Source organism: Lathamus discolor, chromosome 3 (assembly GCF_037157495.1).
Source record: "Lathamus discolor isolate bLatDis1 chromosome 3, bLatDis1.hap1, whole genome shotgun sequence".
NCBI classification, from domain to species: domain Eukaryota; kingdom Metazoa; phylum Chordata; class Aves; order Psittaciformes; family Psittacidae; genus Lathamus; species Lathamus discolor.
In genome coordinates, this window is record NC_088886.1 from 79,491,718 (window position 1) to 79,515,523 (window position 23,806).

The 23,806-nt window shown below is 39.1% G+C and overlaps 1 protein-coding gene across 1 annotated transcript in view; it reads right to left on the bottom strand.

The window, feature by feature from the left end:
* HECW2 (HECT, C2 and WW domain containing E3 ubiquitin protein ligase 2) overlaps window positions 1-23,806 on the bottom strand; it is a 162,787-nt gene that overhangs the window by 87,125 nt on the left and 51,856 nt on the right. The window contains exon 2 of the mRNA XM_065669961.1: window positions 20,433-20,773. Coding sequence (XP_065526033.1) covers window positions 20,433-20,724 — 292 coding nt within the window. The 5' untranslated portion in view covers window positions 20,725-20,773. The remainder of the gene's footprint in view (window positions 1-20,432; window positions 20,774-23,806) is intronic.

The following is a 23,806-nucleotide window of genomic DNA, read 5'->3' on the forward strand; positions in this document are numbered from 1 at the left end:
TCCCACTCATATTCTAACAGACATATTACTGCAGAAATATTTACATTTTAGCAAGTGCTAGAAAATACCCACACAGCACAAAGGACGAGCTCAGTCACTTCAGATCAGTCACCTACTGGATGTGCAGCATCTTGACAGACAAGACTTCCCATGGACTGCGGAGAAACAGACAGAGACCAACCAACCACAAGCAGCTACACCTGAAAAGTAACTTCACAGTCTTCACTCATCAAAATAAACCCATCAGGACACAGCGGTGTCATTCAGCAAGAGCTTTCACTTCTAATCCTCTCACCTTTCAATGACAGAGCCACAGGCCCAAACAGATTCATTACATATGTGTAATAACGCTGCATAAATTCTGCAAAAAACCTTTAACTGAATATATACAAATTGCAAGTAAACAAAAGGGCAAAGTTCACTAAATGTATTCCCTTTCTGGAACTGAACAAATAATATGCAATTCAGAAGAAAGCACAAGACATAAGAGATATGCATTTCTTCTTAAATCCCCATAAGGGCATAAACTATCTTAATGAGCTGAAATCTGATTTGTGGGGAACTCTCAGGCATATAATAGGAAGGAGGTGCTCCCTTGCCAGATGTCATGTTCTGATTATGGCCATGGAGGAGAATGAGTGTAACCGTGAAAACAATTTCAGTGTTTTAACTGCCCACACTTTCATACCCTCCTCCAGTTATGACAAGTGGCTTTTTGTGCAGGTGAAAAGTGCAAACAAAGCATCACTGAAGGTTTCCTATAGATTTTTATTCTCCCTCCAGATAAATAAATAAATAAATAAATAAGATTAATTCATCATTAGCGGGGTGTAAAATTCAGCATGAAACATTCTGAGCCACAAGAGCCAGCATTGCCCGAAGAGCTGACCCAGCCTATACACACGATAATTCATCAGCTGATTTTACGGCCAACTAGTTGGGTAGTTTTAGTTGGCTTTTGATAGTAGTCCCACCTTTGGTTTTCCCAAAGCAATACTACCTTTCCTATATGAACCAGCAATGAGCAAAGTCAGTGCCAGGTGCACTCCCCAAGGGTCCTGTGGAATTTCATTTAATCACTCAATCACTCTTGCATTTTCAGGCCTTGTTTTACTTGGTGTTTATTTAGCTTTTGGTTGGTTGGTTTTTCTGGTGTCTGAAAGTGTTACTTATCAATAGGGACAAAGGGCTAAAACAAAAAGCTCTAGATGCACTATACTCACAGAACGGATAAAATATCCAGAAAAATGAGTTTTCCTGTATAGAGCAGCTGACATGCAGGAGGTTAGCTTGGGGTTTGCTTTCTCAAATAGTTAATGGTTTGAACCCTGGAACTATTTCAATGGCACAAATATCTCTGAATTTCCAGCATTGTGGCATCCCTCAGCATTGGTTGGAGACAACTGATTCATCACTGAAAGGAGAGGAAAGACTGCCTCTGGATTCCTCAGCTTCAGTTTCGACTGCACTTGATTACTGCTTGCAGTTTGTGACATTGTCTGATCAATATTCTTCTAAATCTATTCCAGACTTTTGACAGTCTACACTATCAGCTAGCATCTCATTCTCAGTGCTTAGAGTCCATTCCCGTGTCTAATTCAGACACGTTTCTAAAAATGGTATTCTTCCTTGCCAGTTCCAAGTGACTGCTCACTGCCTTTTAGAAATCCTTCTACTTTCTAGAGGCTGTCAGTAAAACATGTTTCTGCAGCACACATCTCTTAAGGATCTTATGGGATTTAATATTCCCATAGCAGCTGTTGTTTTTTAAGTTTATCTCCAATATTATGAGTTGCTTAAGCAGGAATGCAAACTAGGCTATTGTTGTCATCTGACAGTAATAGGTTTCTTAGGGAATTTATTAGAAAGTCAGAGAGCTTGCTGGTTTGGAATACAGAAAAATATTTCTATTTAAACAGTACACATTTCTCATACTTCAACTTTCCAGTAATCTACACCAAATGTAAAACCTACAAACAAAAAGAAGATACAGCCCAAAAATACAGGTTCTAACCCAAGGTAGAAACAGGCATCAATGCTTTCCTCTTGTACCTTCTGTTAAAGAGTGAACCCATTAACTATGACATTGTGGGTACCCTCTGCATAAGTAATTTTTCCTTTCTACAAACCACATAACCTCTAGCTTAAGCAAACAGTAACATCCTGTTTGATTTATATACATATATTTGCTAAGGCATTCAAACAGCTGATAAGTAATGCTGTGGAAAACCTACAGATAGAGAGGAATAATAGGGTATAAAGAGAGCACATCCATGGCAAGCAGTGTGCTAAGGAAGGCTTTTTGAAGGAATATGCCGAATCACTATCCTACACTACCTTTGTCACTATTACTACTTATTTCCCTGGCTAGCTATGCTAACGGCATATTTCTCATCTTGTAGATTTTCCATTCCTGAAAAGCTCTTCCAGGCTCTTTACAGTCTCTTCATTTGAAATGAGTCTATTCCAAAAACTTTGTCCTGAACAGGCAGAAAAGTAGGCCTAAACATTATAGTAATTATAGACCGGTCAGCCTTACCTCCATCCCTGGAAAGATGATGGAACAACTTATTCTTGACTCCATCACTAGGCATATCAAGGATGAGGGGGTCATTAAGAACAGCCAACATGGTTTTATGAGGGGGAAGTCATGTATGACCAACCTTATAGCCTTCTATGAGGAAGTGACTAGGTGGAGGGATGATGGTAGAGCGGTAGATGTAGTTTTTCTTGATTTCAGTAAGGCATTTGATACTGTCTCCCACAGCATCCTTATAGATAAGCTAAGGAAGTGTGGGCTTGACGATCAAGTAGTGAGGTGGATCGAGAACTGGTTGAAAGGAAGAAGGCAGAGAGTTGTGGTCAATGGCGCAGAATCTAGCTGGAGGTCTGTGACTAGTGGAGTTCCTCAGGGGTCGGTGCTGGGACCGGTGCTGTTTAATATTTTCATCAATGACCTGGATGAGGGAACTGAGTGCACCCTCAGCAAGTTTGCTGATGACACAAAACTGGGAGGAGTGGCTGACACACCAGAGGACTGTGCTGCCATTCAGCGAGACCTGGACAGGCTGGAGAGTTGGGCGGGGAGAAACTTGATGAAATTTAATAAGGGCAAGTGTAGAGTCTTGCATCTGGGGAAGAACAACCCCATGTACCAGTACAGGTTGGGGGTTGACCTGCTGGAAAGTAGCAAAGGGGAAAGGGACCTGGGGGTCCTGGTGGATAGGAGGATGACCATGAGCCAGCAATGTGCTCTTGTGGCCAAGAAGGCAAATGGCATCTTAGGGTGCATTAGAAAGGGAGTGGTTAGTAGGTCAAGAGAGGTTCTCCTCCCCCTCTACTCAGCCTTGGTGAGGCCGCATCTGGAATATTGCGTCCAGTTCTGGGCCCCTCTGTTCAAGAAGGACAGGGAATTGCTTGAAGGAGTCCAGCGCAGAGCCACAAAGATGATTAAGGGAGTGGAACATCTCCCTTATGAGGAGAGGCTGAGGGAGCTGGGTCTCTTTAGCTTGCAAAAGAGGAGACTGAGGGGTGACCTCATCAATGTTTACAAATATGTAAAGGGTAGGTGTCAGGATGATGGAGCTAGGCTTTTTTCAGTGATATCCAGTGATAGGACAAGGGGCAATGGGTGTAAACTGGAACATAGGAAGTTCCACGTTAACATCAGGAAGAACTTCTTTACTGTAAGAGTGACAGAGCACTGGAACAGGTTGCCCAGGGGGGTTGTGGAGTCTCCTACACTGGAGATATTCAAGGCCCGCCTGGACAAGTTCCTGTGTGATGTACTGTAGGTTACCCTGCTCTTGCAGGGGGGTTGGACTAGATGATCTTTTTAGGTCCCTTCCAACCCTTGGGATTCTGTGATTCTGTGATTCTGTATTTTAAAATACATTAATGAATCCATTGCTACTATTTGACCTCAAATGTGCTGAAATGCTTTAGACTTGTGAGAAATATTTCATACTCCTAGATTCTTCCTTTTACTTACCTCCTGCTTTTGATGTAAGGATTCAGGATTCACTTTAGTTTTAATACAGATATTAATAATTAACAGAATGAACACATTATATAGGATAATCTGAGTTCATTATGAAGCCCAGCAAAGCTACATGAAGTAAAACATCATCTGTGAGCCCTTACTACTAATGTTGCACCTGAAATTAAATATTTTAAATGTTCCCAAAGACATGTTTTATTCCCTTCCTGGTAGATTACGATAGCCAGCACTACTCAATATGGTGGTGTATATCCAAGAAGTATGTTGTAGATATCCAGCACACAAAAACAACAAAAAAGAAACCTGTGGCTTTAAAAGTATATAAAAATGCCTTATTTAAGTAACAAAAAATCCTGTTCAGATTGGTTATATTACACCTAACTGTACAACTTCATACAGTGAGCTCTGATCCTGAAAGCTTTGTTAATACAATTTGTGAACTGAGTCCCTGGGGCATAATTGTCAGTCAAGATGTGGTTTCTGCATTTTTCTGTAAGTGTATATTGTGTGTCATTGCAAACACAGACTATCCCATTTTGGGATCTGGCACTAGCACACTGACATAGCAGAATTTAACAGCACAATTAAGGAAACACTGTAGACTAGGAGAAGTGTTTTTTGGGTAAGCCTGTGACTGAAGTCTGACCCAGTTCACTTTTCAGAAGCACATAACATTTTTTCAGTCCTATCCACCAAACAATATAGTGTGGTTATACATTGTAATATATTCGAGCAGACACAGGATAACCCAGGAATAATTCAGGAGCACGGCACATTCTAAATTTGCACATGCACTTTCAAAGATGCTATTTTTGCAAGGTATACAGGCACAGGAAATCTGATTTGTTCACTTCTGTCTCAGTGCCTGCATTCTTGTACTGTCCCTGACCTGGTTCAGGTTCCCTTAGACTGCAGCCTGGGGCTTGTTTACTTGACAGAAATCCCCAAGTTTCTGTCAATTCTCTGCTGATGACATTGTGCCCTGGTGGCTGTGTTTTCTAATTTTTCCTACCATGCTCCGGATACCATCACCCTATGCCTTATCCTGGAGCTGCAAGCAGCTACGTATGCTGACCTGCCAGTCCATCTTGCATCAAGCACTAGTTTTCTTTCCTGCCAAATTATATAAATCAACAATTTCTTCAGATTCTTCAACAGGGGTAACTTGCAGCTGCAACCCTTAATATATACCGCTCCTTCACTCCTACCGGTCATATTAAAAAGCTCATAAATCAAAGTAGCAAATTACTGTGGCTCCATAAGAGAAATGCAGCAAGTCCATGACTGCAAGTCACAGGCAAACACTAACAACTACAAAACCAAAGGCAGAGAGCTGGACTATCTTCCAACTCCCTCCCTTTGCAATGTGGTGAAATCTTTAGATGGAGCATCACAGTTCAGTTTTTATTTTATATCTGCATTTAGCTGACTCTCCTTGTTTTGAGACACTTCACATGCCAACAAGATCAACTCTGTGCTTTCTTCTCTCTATTTTGATCTCCAGGTATTTTTCTAGAGTGCCTAAAAAGCTGGCAGTGTATGTCATCTGTTTGGAGATGCAGTATTTGTGTGTTGCATCAGGGACGTCTGTGTAATACACTAATGCAGGGCAAGCTGCATCCAAGTTCAAAGTTCAGATCCAGATGTTGAACCTGTTAAAAATTCAGGACCATCTGGTTTTACTTTTAGTCTGGCTTATCAGAGAGAAAATCCAAAATCATGATGTTTGATGCTGGCTTCCTCATCTCTGTCCTGAGTTGCTACGTAATTCTTGGGAAGCAAAGAGACTCCCAAAGCCTTGCCTACCTACTGTATAAGATATATATGTTACTAAAATGGTGTCTTCTTACTTATTTTTAGACTATGTGGGATTCCAGCCAGTTGCCAGTGCAGTGACTCAGCAAAGCCCCATGCAGAGAAACTCTGTGTTGGGACTCTTGTGGCACCAAAAGGAGGGAAGCTGGGTCATGGGCCCTTCTTCACCTACATGCACCTGCTTTAGGTGACAGCAGGACACCATCAGAAAGGGCTCCTGAAATCCGAATGCTGATTGTTTGTGAATGATGAAATAAGGAGTTAAGCACATTGCCTGTGCAGCCTTTGCATGAAGGATGCTATTTAGGATGCTATTTTAAGAAAGCTTGGTAGTCTTCTACTCAGCGTCTTTACTTTACTCCTCTTAATTTACACTCAAGCCCAGGGACATCCTTCATTTTGCATTAGAGATTCTGCCTGTCACCTCCCAATCCACACGTGTCTCGTGCTCATACCTGGAAGTCTGGAAACATGCCCTACATTTCTAACAGTAAAGCTCAAGTGCTTTTTTTATATACATATATATACACATATACATATATATATGTATGTATTTTTGTCCCAAATCCTGTTAAAGCATGAAGAATATGTAATAGATTTTCAGGGGGTATCTGTAAATTACTATCTACAGAACTATCAAGGGTGTCTGTGATTTCAAACACAGTATCCTCTATTCAGTAAGCAATTTATTTCAGGAGGTTGACTCATTTCCTTAAAGCTTTTTCAGCTATCTGTTGTGACTGAAAAAAAATCCAGAAAATTTAGAAGTACTCAAGGAAATGAGCCAACACATCCTGGAAGAAATTCATCCAATGCATACACAATAAGAGAAGTCAGTCTTGGATTTCTAAAGAAATGAGCAGGAGGAAGTTCTAAAAGAACCTGAAATATTTTCTGTGAAACACAATGTTTGTTTCCCATCATCGTGACTCTCTTTACGCCCACTTTAAAAGCAACATATTATGGCTAATCAGGAAAGTAAAGTGTTTTTTGTTGGGATTTTTTTCTCCCTGTGAAGATGAAAAAACACTTCCTGAAATAGTTTAGTGAATCTCCCCAGTATTAAAATTAAAAATATTGCTGCCATTATGCCTCAATAGAACTTTATTTCAGATCCCTGGTGCTTACCCCCTAGGGACATATGTCTGTGGTCAAACTGTGAAGCTTTTTCAGCGAGATGCACAAGGCACAATAGAACCACCTCATCACAGGGCTCTGGGGATGCTGGCAACCTGGAGGTTATCACCCAGGGACAAGGAAACAAGAAGTCCCTACCTTCAAGGGTAATGTAATCAAGTGCACAGTCTTGGAAAAGCTCAACTCTTTGAAAACAAAAGCAAAGAGCAAGAAACATTTTTACAGCCTTTCCAAGAACCACTCATTCCCAGGGTTAGTATCTGAACTCATGACAGGAACAAATGAAAAATCCATCAAACAAAATAGATTTCATGAAATAGTAGTTACTACAAATTCCTTTTGCCCTTCTCTGGATGCTCACATTCTAATGAAGCACAATGAGTGTGACTCAAGTAGTTTGAATGTTCTTAGTCATTGAGTAAAAAAAAAAAAAGGCAATTTTTCATTAAAACTTTTCCATGCCATTGTCCATTAGACATGAATTTAGCAGTATGGCAATGCTGAACAGATGCCTTCAGCTGGACGATGTATTTCCATATGCTGGGCTGGCACAGGTGTTAAGCCTATTCTTTCACTTGGGAGATTCACACCACATGCACATACAGTTTTTGGAGACGTAATATGGTCTAGACATGATACTGAATCTCCCAGAACATGTTAGCATCACCAGCCATGAGAGGCAATCTCATCAATGCCACCCCACTCTTGGAAAAATGATCAACTGGGGCACTCACAATGGAAGGAAACTGCACTCTGATTTCGCAGCACAAAGTCATTCTTCAGACAGATTCAATCAAGATGATAAAAGGTGCCTCCTTCCTATTTTAACCAATACACTTGACAGTCTTTACAGTTTGGATTGGTGTCTGTTCAGTCTTTCCAGCTGATTGCCTTGGAAACAATTTTTCTATTTGATGACTTCTCTGTTAGAAATATCCCTTGATTCCTGTACGTAATTTGTCACCTTTACTTGGTCTGCAAAGAAATGGGATTCCAAACCTTAGCATGCCCCTTTGCAATCTACTAGCTCCATGATACACAAGTTTTTAGCATGCAAATTCCAACATCCTGTAATATTTCATACTTTCATACTTTTATCTCATATAGGAAAGCCAACATCCAACCGCTCTTTTATTGACATAGTTTCACATAGCCGCTAACAGAACCACAGGATTAGCAGGCAGTCCATGAAGGAGCAGCCTCACACTGCCTCCTGCCATACACCACTATACAAAGCAGTTGGTTAACTGCATAGTAAGCCAAATCAGCAAGTATCTGGAGGAAAACTATAACCAAATTAGACCACACTCAATGCAAGCCAATGTATCAGGTTAAAAAAAGAAATAAATAAAAAAATCCTTTTTTCAGGTTATGTAGCTTACTTCCAGAAAGTTAATTTTCAGAAGGAAATTGATCAGCCCTTGTCTGAGCAAAAAGAGAACTGGAGTAATGCTAAGTGATAATTCAGATTCTTGAATAGCAAGCAAATGGGATCTCTAAAAGAACAAGTTCATCCTACTCCAGAATTTTGAAATCAAATCCTTTTAACAGGCTCTTCTCATCTGTAAAGAATCACAACACTCTAGTTTTAGACAAATACATTTTTAAGATTAACATACTTCATACCCAACAATCCACACATAGCTTCAATTTGTTCACAATACCTAGAGTTTCTGCTGTGTAGATATCTACAATATTACCAAGACGTCAATAAATATTCTTGAGTACCAAATAACCTATCTCAAAGTAAATGGTAGTTCATGCTCTAGTAAAACAGAAGACTGTTTTCCGTTTGCAATTAAAATGGTATTTTATTTCAAAGTCTTGATTAACTACATGTAACTGCAGAGCAGTCCTAAGTGAAAAGACATTATCCAAGCAATAGCATCTTATTAACCTATTCTTCATTACCTCTCGTGCAGTAGATGCAGAAGAGTGAAAAAGGAGGTTGGAAGATTGCCCTGGATCTACTTCAGCAGAAGAGAATTTAGAATTTCCAGGATTAGTTTACTTCAGATTTACTTCAGTCAAAAAAGACTTTTCCTGTAATAACCAAAAAACTGCTAACTTGTCTTCAGCACCACTGTATCATATTCAGAGTAACTGGAATGACTTTTTTTCCCCCATACATTGCCTTGATCTTTTTTCTCACACACACACTTTATTAGTTTTGTAATGAGATGAATTATCTCTTCAGGGTTTTCACCTCTTAAATAAAAAGGATACTGATGTATTTACTTCTACTGTCAAATCTTTAAGGCTCAGATCATGAAGATGAGAGCAAATGAAGCCAAACACTGCTTATGATAAGTACTACGGGGCTCTGCAGATTAAACTAGACATGACCAAAGCTAAAAGAAACACAAAGGTCAGGTTCAATTCTTTAGAGGCAGTATCATTTTACCAGTGCCAAAAATCCAAGCCAATTATATTAAAATCATCACTAGAAGTCAAAAAAGGAGACAAACATCTTGCTTATTTACATTTTCAGCATGAAATTTCAGAAGTAAAAAGCTTTCTCTCGCATTGTTAGCATGCAACACCAAAAAAGGACAAAGCTGTACAGACTAACAAAGGCAAAGAAGCTTTATTTATTAATGTAAATATCTTGAAAGCACCTACAGATAACATTTCCATAGGGCTTTTTTTATTCCTAGCAGAATATTTATTAAGAGCAGTAATTCCCTGGGACTCTGCAGGCAAAAAACAAACCTAGAATTGAATGCAACTAGGGACAAACGCTTGCCAACTCAGCTACTCCCAGCAATACAAGTAAACGCAGAGCATAAATAAGTAATTACAAAAAAGCACAATCAGACCTGCACTCCTGTTACAGCAGCCTACAAATCACATCCCACCACACCTTGTCTGCTGGGGTCACTGCTGCATATTGCAGCTGAGCAGGTAAAGTGGCAAATTACTTACTGCCAAAGAGACAGTTCCTCTTGCTCTTGGTTACACACTCCTGCAGGTTCCCAGCAGCTACCCCTACTGCTCTCCTGCATCCCATTCTAGATGCTAAATGGGCAACAGTGCTTTCTGTAGCCTTGGAAGAACACATGCTCTGCCAGTTTAGGGCTGCTCAGCCAATGGGCAGTACACAGTAGCACCAAAGATAGTAATCTATGCTAATCTGAAATGTGGTGATTTTTATTTAACTGCTTGAGCAAGAGACGAGTGTACTCAATTAAATGTGTTGTAATTGGGACTGCTCTTCAAAATCAAAATCTTATGTGCTAATGACTCAGAACATCTAGCTGAATGGACAATGAAAGTCATAAAGCTATTTGCATCATTTGATGAAATGCCACTCAAGTCAGGTGGGTTGTCTTTGATTTTGCTTGCCAAAAATATATCACGGGTGTGGGGTTTTTCAAAGGAAACTGCACAATGCACTTTTCGTCTTATAGCTCAAATAATTTACAGGAGTACATCAAAGGAAGTGTTGTTGCCCATACACTGAGTACTATCCCATCAATTACTCCTAAAAAACTTACTCATAGTTGACTTTCATATATGAAAGTCAACAATGGTTGTCACTTTCTTATTCAGCATCTTGAAAGCAACTGCCTGTCTGTAAGTCTACTAAAATTCAGAGATGCATCTATGTTGAAATCTACTTGAACTGAATTTTCCCTCTCCCTGCAGACTACCATCTGCTGAACCATGCCGTGCATGAAACTCTATATACAGATTAAGTTACAGTGAATACAGAAAGATGGTTTTTCTCTTTTGTAAGGTCATTACTAGATATTTATCTCAGTGACAACAGTATGTGCCTGCTACTGCACTATAAATGTTTTTTCTATGCATATTTCAGCTTATAAAGCCAAACCCATTTAGGCTTAACTGGCTTCATATACAAGAAATCACATTTGCTGGCAAAGATAAAACACTGATTAATGTCCTGATCTTGCAAAGCACCAAATGCCTTCAATTCTTAGTCCTTTTCACAGATGACACATGGTAAGTCCAAGCTTTCAGCTTTAATCTGTCAAAAACTATCCTCAAGTGCGACTCCACTCATGTGAATCACATTTGTGACCATCAGACAAAGCTTAAATTCTCAAGGAAGGAATTATATAATGGAGCATGAGAGTTCATACTAAATCTGACAATGAAAACTTCCAATGGCAACTGAACAGCAAAAATCAGAGAATTATCAGGGAAAACCGGAAACTACATCTTTAATCACACTTTCTGTAAGGAAACTAGAAACCAGTGACCTCTATCCATAAAACCTTCTTCTATGTACAGTTAAAGAATGCTTGACATTAACAGTGTCATGGAAGAAAAGATTAAGCTGAAACTAGATTCTTAAATATGCCCTTTAAGAATAAATAGGATTTGTCCACTTCCCTTACCATCACATTATATACCCATGTAGCTATGCAAGTTAGTTTTAACATAGTCTATATATTTTCAAAATAAGCTCCTTTACATTTACTTAACACTTTACAGTACTCATCTTGCTTCCTCCAGGAAAAGTAATAAATCCTTGTTTATCTTTCCCTCTTCTCCTCACTACAGCACATGGGAAATGAGTGTTTTTTTAATGGAAACTGTAGGTTCAATTTTTGCATTACCGCACATTGGGATATAAAGGATTAATTTATTCCCAAGGTCACAGCAGGAATAACAAGGGCAATGAATCTACTAATTTTTATAACCTTTCAAGGACTACTGACACATTAGCGAAGGAGTAAGTGATGAGTGACTTGAAATACAACTGAAGACTAAACAGTTTGACATTAACTCTGAATGACTGCTAGATAAAGGCGGCAGATCTCTTGAAGAGAGTTTGACCAGACCTTGCAACAAAGCTCTGAAGCATGGGATTTGCTTGCCTGGAAATTGGCTGCCCACCAGAGTGAGAGCAATGGAGTCCTGGATGCTGACGGGCAAAGAGACAGGAAACACTGCCAATGCAGGCATTTGTAAGCTTTGTTCTTCCCAAGGGGTAACCGCCAGCTAAGCATAGTCAGTTTAACTGCTCTCGGGTAGCATCTTCACCCCACAACAGTACCTCTCTTACACCAAAGTGGCAAAATGTGCAAGGGCTGGGTAACGCTCAGGCCTCGCTGAAAATTCTTCTGTACAAAAGGAGCTCCAAGATGGTCAGATCTGACTATTCTCTGGAATTTTTGTCCCTCAAACAGCATAAGATGCAAGATACATCTTGATGAGCTTTCCTAGGAAAGAAGGCCTATCAGGATCAATTGGCACCTTCAGTAACCGCCTCCAGTTATAATTTATGAACCTGTGTATCCAATATCAGCATATATTAAAAGGTTATATTAAACATATCCACCAAAAAAGTGTAGTTTCAGAGTCCTAGTATGTGTGTTTCTCATGTTTTTAAGTGGCACTGGTTTTACCTACACCAGTCACACCCTTAACATACTGTATTTAACACACAGCTTATAACACTCCTCCATTAATTCAGATTTCTATAGTCACTGATAAATGACATATATGAAAGAGCCAAGAACTTTATAAAAAATTTACAGAAGGGATTCTAACACTGTGCTTAATGCAAAACTAATTCATAATCTATTACTTACATGAAACAAATCAATAGATGAATTAATGCAAGTACTTTTCAATCCAGTTGTCAGGAACTTGGAGTAACTGTTTTTTCCCAAATTATTTGGAAAATACTACATGGCACATTGGGTTGATGATAGAAACCAGCTAAGCAAATGTCTTCAAAAAAGAAAGTCAAAATGAAAGCCAACCTCCTTCAAACAAATAAAAAACCAAGCTAACACAAGGCAATTTTATGGCAAATTGAAATATTACAAACTCAGAAGCATACATTGTTTTCCATTATCCAGTGTTTGTTATCTTCCCATCTGCTGGAACAGCCGCTTGTATCAATAAGGCAGGACAGGGAGAACACCGCTTTCTTTCCCAAGGATTATAAATGTTCTCTTGCCAAAACCTCTTTCAGTGGAAAGATACTGACACCACAGATGAAGGTGTCCTCCCTGCAGGTAGGTTTGTCTTGTTTTCAGGTCAGGGGGATCTCAAAAACTTAACAACACGCAATTAACTGAAAAGTTTGGTTGTTCTGGCAACACTTTGTCACAGCTTGAACTTCTTCCAGACACAAATATCATGCTACAAGATTCTAGGTTTTGGTTTATTTTTTTAGCAGGGAAGTAATTCTTTAAACAAATACCACCGGTGTATTTTAATGTAGTGAATGTATCTTTTAAGGTACCTGTTCCATGCAATGAAAATGCATACAGAAAGCACCTTCTAGTCATGCCTTCTAACTTTTGCAGTAAAGAGAAGGTATTGTATTGTCCACACACTGATTTTTAAGCAAAATTTACTAGTTCACAACTGAGTAAGGGAAAGTACCAAATCCTGTGTTGGGGAAAAGGTATCTTTGCATGTGGGTCAGGATCCAGAAAGAAAGGAAAGATTAAGACTGAAATGAAGTACCTGGAATGAAAGCTTCTGAAGTCCCTTGCTTTGTTACAATTACTTTTTAAACTACTGTAAGCCTCACCCCATATTTTAGGACACAATTCCTGCATTAGACTTCCTTCACTTTTCATTATCCCACTCAAGAGATGACTTTTCCCTAAATATAAAGCAAATGAAGTATTTCAGGGCAGCTTTTCCCCCACACTTTTGGTTACCATAACTGCCAACATCAGACATTCACAAACTATTGCCAATCCCAGATGCAGGCCAAGAGGAATTCAAGTTCTCTTCTATAATCCTACTTGTTGTTGACCATGAATTTTGCTTTGTTATACATATTATTTAAGCATATATCTCCAATGGGAATTTCATTGACATCTCAATATGCACAGGTATGGCTCTTCCAGAGCTTCACAGCCATTGCTGGTGCTTTAGTTTATTTCTGAAGAGAACAAAAAAATCACTACACCACTAAAATATTCAGATGATATCATAAAAACCACCAAAATCCCCACTGGTTGATGACAAATAGCACAATGCCAGCCTCCTGGAAGCCTAAGCCAAAGAGCCTAAGCCATGGAGGCAGCTGGGTAAAGACCAACTCTTTTACATAAAAAGTCAAGCCTACAGTTTGCAGACAAAATAAGAAGTAACCACAACTTATACTGTAATGCCTAGTAACTAGTCAGTAGATGTGAACAGCACTGCTCATATTTGAAAGTATAGAGAGGCACTTACATTGCTCGAATAGGAAGGGGAAAAAAAAAGTTGAGTGAACAATCAGGCTTTTCTGAAATATAATGAAGTTATTCCTTTGTATGCGCTCTATAATGGAAACCAGAGAAATCTTCTCGGAATAAAGTATCTTAACATTTTATAATCTCTTTATCTAATGTTAGTCACTATTTTGAGTGTATTTAAAGCAGCTTCTGTGAAAGCTTTTTTTTTCTTTTTGATCTTGTCTGACCTGAAATGTAGAGCCTCTGAACTCCATTACCCTAGAAAACTTAGTATAAACCTAGATCCTATCTAAATTGCCCTATATAACTTTGCATCAGGGGCTTTTGTTTTGTTTTTATAATGCTGTTGTGGATGCATGCTGTACGTATAACAAAAAGCCAAGCAGCCTGTGAAAAGCAGCCAATGGAAATAAATACAGTGACCTTTGATAGCCAGCTTTTTAAATATACTAAGGATCTCTAGAATAAGGTTATTCATCTCATAACTAGGACTCCGTAAATTAGGACAAAACTAGGCCAACGTGGGCAATTCAGCCATGGGAGTTAATCTTTATGAACCAAAAGTAGAGTTTGCTTCTCTCGACTTTTTATTCTTTTATTTGTGCTTTCTGATTTCTTTAAATATGAGACTTTATGACAACCCATAAAACTCATCAAGATTCAACTTCCCTCACCTTCCCACAAGCAGTGGAGAGTCAACCTGCTCATCTTCCTGAACAGTTCTCACTTCCCAATGAGGTCATGGTACCCTGTTGCTATGTAGCAAGAAAACTGGTGTGTCTCATAGTCCCTTCAAACTGAGTCCAATACTTTGCTCAGCCTTACTCACAACAGGACTCCAGAGCCTGACCATTCTTCCCATAGCAAGATGCAGATTCCTGTTAATTAGAGGATAAAATGTCTGAAAAACTCCAGTAACATCAATATTACTTGGAATGACCATTTTTAAAACACTCATGTACAGAGCAAAAGCTGGGTCAGCACTGAACAAGGTAACTTCATGGGTCTAACAGGATGCTACAAGTGTTTGTTAAATTCTACAGTCTTCTACCACTTCAAAAGAAGAAGAAGGTTTTCAATCTAAATCCTAGTGAGGGTTTGGGGCTTTTTTTTTTGGTTGGGGTAGGGTTTTTTTCACTGTTTTGGTTTGGTTTTTAAGTTAAAAAGAAAAATGGAGAGAATGGACCTCTTCCTTCCTTCTCATTGGGAAGGAAAGATTAAAAGTCTATGTTTACTCCTCAGAGTAAGCACAGGAATGACACCTCTACTAGAAAGCCCCCTCTCCAAATTTCATCATGCCTTGCCACTTTCAAGTGACAAGACTTGGTCCTAAAAGAGGAAATGAGAAGCCCATTCTAGGCAGTGTCCCGGGTTTACCAGTAGCCGTTTTGCTCCTTCTTAGTAACTGGTGCAAGCTCTGTGTTTTGACTTCCAGCCTGGGCAGAGAGCTGATAACACCGATTGGTTTTAATTGTTGTTAAGTAATGTTTATTCTGGCCAAGGACTTTGTGAGTCTCATGCTCTGCCGGGGACGAGGGGAGGCCGGGAGGAAGCAGAGACAGGACACCTGACCCAAACTAGCCAAAGAGGTATTCCATACGCACGTCATGCCCAGGGAGGTAACTGGGAGTTACCCGTAAGGGCATGGTCTCTCTTCGGGGGGGTCGAACTCGTTCGGCAATGGTATTGTATTCTCTTCTCTTGTTATTTTCTCTTATCAATATTACCATTGGAGGTAGCAGCAGTGATTTGTGTTATACCTTAGTTACTGGGCTGTTCTTATCTCAACCCGTGGCAGTTACATTCTCTCGATTCTCCCCATCCCTCTGGGAGCAGGGAGGGTCGGGGGGGGGGGTGGGGGGGGGTGGTGAGTGAACGAGCTTTTGTGGTTGGGTTTAAACCACGACAGCAGATTTAAGCTGATATCAAAATAAACCTGTATTTCAGACGTGACAATTTCACATTTCATGCAACACTGCCTGATGAGCAGAGCAAAAACTCAGAAATAACATTTCTCCCTTCCATGCAGTCTCAGTGGGACACCTTTCTGTGTTTTTATAGATGTGTTATCTGCATTGTCCACGCATTTTGCTCTGGAGCTAAAAAGATGCTTCAACAAAACTTGATGGACAAGACTGTTCAAGAAGTGGTACCGACACTGTAGAAAATTCAGACAGTACAAAACCAAAAACAGTTAGGAAAAAGCATGTTTGCTTTCACATAATATGCTGTGTCTCTCACTTTCCTTCTCGTAATCCTTAGGAATACACTGGAAAAGAAGACATCACAGAATCACAGAATCACAGAATCCCAAGGGTTGGAAGGGACCTAAAAAGATCATCTAGTCCAACCCCCCTGCAAGAGCAGGGTAATCTACAGTACATCACACAGGAACTTGTCCAGGCGGGCCTTGAACATCTCCAGTGTAGGAGACTCCACAACCCCCCTGGGCAACCCGTTCCAGTGCTCTGTCACTCCTACAGTAAAGAAGTTCCTCCTGATGTTAACGTGGAACTTCCTATGTTCCAGTTTACACCCATTGCCCCTTGTCCTACATCCCTCTGTACAAAGTAGTCTCTCAACAAGAAAACAGATCACATTTTAGCTCCACAAAGCGATGAACAGAGGAAGACATGAGTATGGTACTAAGATCAGCAAACCCACACATTTAACTAAAAACATTCTTTAAAATACAAAATTTGCGAAAAACTGAGGACGAATTTAGCTATGTAGAGCATTTTTCACAGTTAGGTTCCACTCCTTGAATTTAAAAATGAAAACCCAAAAGTTACTGCAGATGATTATCCTGATGACATTATAGTGAGTTAATGTCTAATAAAATATGCAGTCTTTTCTACAAAGTATTCGTTCATTTATGACTTCCTTCCCTTTTTAAATAATAAAAAACACAATTCTGGAAAAAAAAATCACATGCACTTGAAATAGAATAATAAAAAAAAAATAATCAGTCCTTCTGAATAAGATGATTCTGTCTTTCTCCCCTATGGCTTTCCTCTTGTGAAAAGATAACAACTATTTTCATAACCATTTAGCAGGCCAAACTCTTCACTGAAGCTGTACTGCCCTAGAAGAAGCTCCATCTACTGCTCCCTAGTGTAAGCCAATCATCTGCTAACCACCCAGCAATAAAGGCAGTGACTCTGATCACTGATGGTCTTGTGACCAACTGCACCACCCCATGTCTGGGGGAATGTGTACAGTGGTGTGTCAGGCTTTTAACAAGAATAGGATCTAGTAAGTTTGGTGGGATTCCCGGTGAACCACTGCAGATCTAGCCATGCAGGAAAACTACACTGAAAAGCACAGAACTGCTTTCTAGCAATACAAGCTAATAAGAGCACATTAATTAAATAAACTAATGAATGAAGAAGCAAAACAGCTTCCAGTGTGTCATCTTCAATTCCTTTTATATTAGATTTATTCTACAAAATTAATTTGAAGTGAAAATGCACCTGGATCGCTTCTGTCTTTTGCCAGATCTCTCTGTACTAATACCTGAGCTCAGAATGATGCTCGTTTTTAGAATTTCACCTTCGCTTCATTTACAAAATTAACAACCATTTTTCCTCCCCTCAAAACATTGATCCAATTGATGACAGTTAATTGTACAACCAACATTAAAAAAAAATAAAAAGCCACATTACTGTATTTTTAGTTATGCTATGGGGATTTATTAAATAAGAGCAAAATATTTGCCTTTTTCCGTTCCTAGCTCCTTGAAAACCAATGCTTTACTAGAAGATGTGGGGGAACACTGGAGGTCCAGCAGTAGGCTGGCACAGCCCTAGTGCTGTCTTACATTGTTGAATACAATTGACACTGCCTTCAGGAGGCAGTGCCAAAGCAACTTTGTAAGTGAAATGATTTTCATTCTAAAGAAAGAACAGAAAGGATAACCTCAAGCAACTACGCTGAATATTAATAATGTGCTTGAGAATGGTGCTTTTGTTTTTAAATATATTCACCCACAAACATCCCTCTCCTGAGAAAACAAGAAGTGAGTGTCCTCAGCTTCCAAAGGAGTAAGTGGGAACTGGGCATACTTCATGGCAATTATTACAAAGAACTTAAAATCCTGCAATCCTGTAAGGTTTAACTTAACTATGTCTATAAAATTTAGGAAAACTTAAAGTTTTCAGGTTGTACTCATATGACTTTTTCAATTATATTTTTTATTTTTAAAAGATGCTAAGTACTAGAAAGAGTTTATCAATAAACTTAAATCAAAGATAGACAGGCAGGCCTATAAGGCTGAGTATATCCTTACCTCTCTGCTGTACAAAACCATGCAACTCCATCATTCAGAATGATGAAAACACAAATCTGTAGGGAAAGACTCTGCTCAAATCTATTTTAAATCAGTAACAAAATTCTCACCAGTACTCATGGATTTCAAGTGGCAGTGGAGACAAAAGCAATCGTGAATGAGCTCCTTTCATCATTTAACACAAAAATAGGAAAATCAACACACTCAAACACTCTGGTATTACACAGTAGTATGATGGGGGCTTTAAGCCCCAAAAGGCATAAATTTGGCTGTTTCTTATTTGGCCGATTCTTATCCTGTGGTAACTTAACATTATTTTGTACTTCAGTGGCTCAACACACTGAAAGTACGAATATTATTAATCATGAAAGTACGATAAAAGTCACTTATAGCCTACAATAAGAATCAATGAGAATTTTACAGAAAGATGCTGTATTTGAGCATCTTGAATACCAAACATGAAGTGCTGTGAACCATGAAAAAAAGAAACAATGGGAAGGGGTGTCAAAACTTTATTCAGATGAAGCTCTCAATGTATTTAAATGAGAGTGTTTAAGCTTGATTTAGCAGTCTGTGCATTTTACAGCACAGATCACACTTCAGTTGCTAATGCTGTTGGGAGGATTAATTTCTGTTTATTATGGAGACACTCCACTTAGGCAGCTTAAATGTTAGCACATACCCACAGTTCATTCCAGGAGAGACTGCAGCTCATGCAGCAGCTCTAATATATATAACCATGTAAGCACTGGAACAGCACAAGACAACACTGTCCAGTTTGCGGAGCTACAGGAACATTGTGAAAAAAAAAAATCAGAAAAAAAAAAAAGAATGAGAATTGGAAACAGCATCTACACAGCATGTAACATTAAGTGATGCAGAGATGGAACATCTTGGAAAGAGCTGGCACAGCAAATATCTCTCCAAAATTCTACTGAGACCAAATCTCATTGCACCAAGCTTAGACCCAGCAGGGACAAAATTCCAGCAGTCAGACCTGTCTCCATCAGTTTCTGCTATACCTGCTTTTGACAGGTTGACAGCTCCTTTCTTCATGAGTAATTAGGTTCAGAGAAGCAGTGCAATTTTGAAACAAATCAACCTATCGGTCCCACTTACTGAACACCAGTTAAATTCAGAGTAATTTAGTGCACATGAACTAGATTCCTTGAGAAGGCAACTAACCCCCATGTATCACTAAAGCTACCCTCTAGCTGCACTTCAGTTCCTAGCATGGACACATAAAGACTGTCCTTTGGACAGCTCCAAACAACACATACAGTAGGAAAGTTTGGATCTAAGGACATGATTAAATGTAGCACAATGGAAAATCCCAACCCAAATATGCTGCTGATGGTCCAACCACTTTGCCCTACTGAGCCACTCCTGAGCCACATTATTTGCTAATGCACACACTGCCCACAGGCCCTTCCACACCAGGCTAAAGCTCTTTCCAGCTCTGTCCTATGAAATATCCTGGACAGCACAAAAAAGCACACAAAAGAGTCCCTTCAGCGGATTTCCTTCTACAAGAATTCTTCATAAACAGAAACTCTCACTTCTTCAGAATTGATACCATTTTAGTTCTACAAAATCAAAGACATACAAAACAACTTTTCACAACTGTTAAGAATCTACTTGTCAGAAAATTTGCACAAACATTAGACAATAAGCATGTCAGGTCATATGAAGCACACAGTACTGCAAACTTTCCAGTATGTGAGCCAGCTACCAGCAGAGTGAAAACAGGAAACTGTACGCACACATATTCTAGCAGGTCACTGTAGAAACAGATCTACATTGATTAGAATAATGTTTTCACATAGTTCACTGCACTAAGAAAAACAAAGAGGAATTTCAAGTAATTCTCAGCAGTCTTACCTCAACTTTATCTTCACACTAATTATGCAGTGTGCCAGAACATGAATCATAAAAGGAAATACGAAGTGGCAAAACACCAAGAAACACACAGAAGTGTTACAATATTACAACTACAGAAATATTTCTGACTTACCTATGTGATAAAGTCCTATCCAGTCAGTCGGGTCTACTTCTTCCTTAATATCCCAGAAAATGATGAGGTTCTGAGATTGCCCCAAGGTGTATTCGTACATACTGGCTGTCAAACTAGACCTGCTATCTGAGGTCACTAAGTCTGTGTCACTGTTGGCACGCTGCAAGTTCATGTTCTCAGCCATGGGGCCCTGAGATGCCAAACTCTGCAGGTTCTCTGGGCTCAGAGTATACCGTAGCTGTGGGTTGCGGCGGCGCACAAAAAGCAGATGTTCTCGGGCTGAACTGGCCATCTTTTCTCTGCTTCTGTCAGTTTATGTGAAAAAGTTGTTGTTCAGAGATCTATAGTGAAGAAGAAAATAAGGAACTGTTAAAGTCAGACAAGTTACTCAGTCAAATATTAAATGGAGATGTGCTAGTGCATAAATGTTCCTAAACGTTCCTAAAGTGGACTGAGTATAATCTTTACTTCATTACTCTATCACTTCAGTTAACCACACACCATGAAATAACATTTATAAGCCAAAAAACAACAGAAAGGAAAACATCCAAGACCATCTATCAAGCAAGAAGAGCCCCAGTAATAACACTATTTTAAGTCTGGTAGTAGCTTGAAGACTGAAGAGATAATGAACTCAGCATCCACCAAAGATATCACAGCAGTATATAACGTACTTTCACTTAGATATGTTAGCTTCCAACAAAATGTTCTATGCACTGTATGTTTAGAATCAGTGAAGTGTTGATACTAACAAGGCTGGACATCTTTCACTAGAAATACGGTATCACTTCTATAAAATCACTTTGTAAGGATTTTATTTTTTAAGATACAAAACATAGCTTCTGATATCCTCTTACCATACAAAAACACATGAGACCACTGACTGGGGTACTTTAGACTATGGATATACATTCCGCTTCTCTATGCCATCAGATCTTGTTGTTCTTTTCCATGTATCATAAAACAAAAGCCTCATAAATTCAACAGCTTTCCTATAGCCCCGTGGACTAGTAGGTGGTCTTCACCAAATGGCCATGCCTATAACATCACACCATACCTTCAAAAGCAGAACTCGCATCTCTTTATCCATAGCTAAAAGTATTGCCATTTTAAAGTAAGCCCTCACATTACTCACAACTTGAGATAAATCATCAGAAATGAAAGACAAGAATAGTGAAACATTAAAAGAGGAACAGCTCATGGGAGCACAGAATGGTGAGAGGGAACCTCTTGCAACAGAAGGAGCATGAAAATTTCCTTATCTAAGCTACGTGACTTTGACCAAAACAGTTTGCCTTTTTCAAAAGCTACAGTTTATATCAACTGTTTCTTTATTTTACACAGGAAATAAAATGGTCTTCATCAAGCAAAACCATTTGTCTTCAGAAGAAAATGAATCTTCTGGTAATGTGTTTTTCAGTCAAAACTGTGAAAGTGATCTTCTGTACTTTATTTCCCTGGAATAGGAACATGTATCTCCTCCAAATCCAAATCAAACCAAAGCAGTCCTCCTGTCCAGCAACAACCTCAGAGTTCACCAGGAAGAAATTGTGTCCTAAGCTCTTTACACTCTTCACACAATTTGAAAGCAGTATTTCAACATTTCTGGCTAAATCCCAACTTAAGCAGTGACAACATCAATTATTCCATTATTGTATCTTCTGTGAAGGATACATATTGCAGGAAAGATTTCCTTCTTTTTATACAAACAAATAACCACATAATAAGAAAAACGTGTGTATTAAAAAAAGCAAAGAGATACCTGTGTATTATTCTTGAGCTTTCACCTTGGTCTCATAGCCTTCAGCTATCATATGCAGATCTATTTGTCCTCTTAAAATAACTCCAGCACTGTCAGACAGTGCTGAGTGTCACCTGCTATTATGTTCCTTGTTTCAAGCAAGGAAGCCTATAACGCAGAATTAGGTAGAGCCCATGAGAAGAGAATGGATTGGTTGGCCACTTCCACAGTATTATAATTGTAATTAGATCTACAGAACACTACCACCATCAATCAAATATCTGACAACTGGTTTATTAAATAGAAACCTCTGCCTCTAGAGGTCAAAAAACATTTAATTATTGAGAAGAAAAAACAAGTAGAGCACTTGGAGATCCCAACAATTGTGGATCAGAAGCCATGGGATTTTAACAAGAAAAAGAAAAGGGGGGTGTGCAATTTTCCTATTTTGAGGGCTTTCTTTTCCTATTCATTCCTCTTTCCCTACATAATGAACCTTCAAAACCTGCCTCTTTCCTTGACTTTTATTTCCTATTACTCATCTTTAGTTTTCTTTTTAATAACAGTATATGCACTCTCCCAGTGCATCACAAATTCTTCTGCCATTTTTCAGCTTTTAAAATGGGACGCGTTTTGAGGTATTAAAAACTAACAAAGGGGAAAAATACAAGTTCAACTCATTCAGTTGTATGCAACTCATCACACAATGCACATGGTATCAAATACTGCTGAAAAGGAAAGAAAAATTTAGTTCAGTAATTCTACATATGCAGAAGTGACACGGAGATTACCATATTTACCTCATAAAGTACATGACACAGTCTTTCCTGACATGAGCAATGTTTTGGCTGCATACACAAAACATGTTATTTTTGGTGCTGGACGTCAGTGGGGTTCACTATCTCCTTTCTCTGTCATGTTCCCGTGCACTCTGCCTCTGACACCAGTGCCAGTAATTAAAACAAAACTTTGGTATAATGGGCCTTAAATGAGAGTCAGAGAATTTAGTACCTTGTTTCTTTATGCAGTGTATTATTTACTAGATCTGAAAATCCTGGATGACTTTGAGACCAGAAGTCTCAAAGGGTGGTGGACTGGGTACCACCACCCTCCGCACAAGGAGATCAGGTGAGATTAATTCACAGACTGACATCTCACCATTAAGTTGATTTTCTTCTATCCCACAACTAGAGATTTATGTCATTTGGAACTACTGTATCCAGTGGTTTTATGGCAGTGACATCACTGCAAAATAAGTATCATGCAGCAGGGTTACAAGTTAAACACAAAGTTTTACTAGGGGGTATAAAAAGCTTCCTCCAGCTATAGAGCAGTACACTGTACCCAGGGAGCACTGACATTTGTTGGAACATATTGAAAGTATGTATGTGGCAGATGGACGAACTCATCCATGTTTAAGGACACATGAGAACTAACTTGTACTAGCTCAGACCACCTGACAGTTTGAGAGATCAGAACAGACTGAGAAAAAGTTACAAATCAAAAATCCATGTGTCTTAAAGTCATTATTTAAACAATGACCCCAACAAATCACATAACTTAAAGCAATTGAAACTATTTGCAATGAACAAGCTAAACTAGTGTGTAAATGAGCTCCTATCATAGAAAAAAT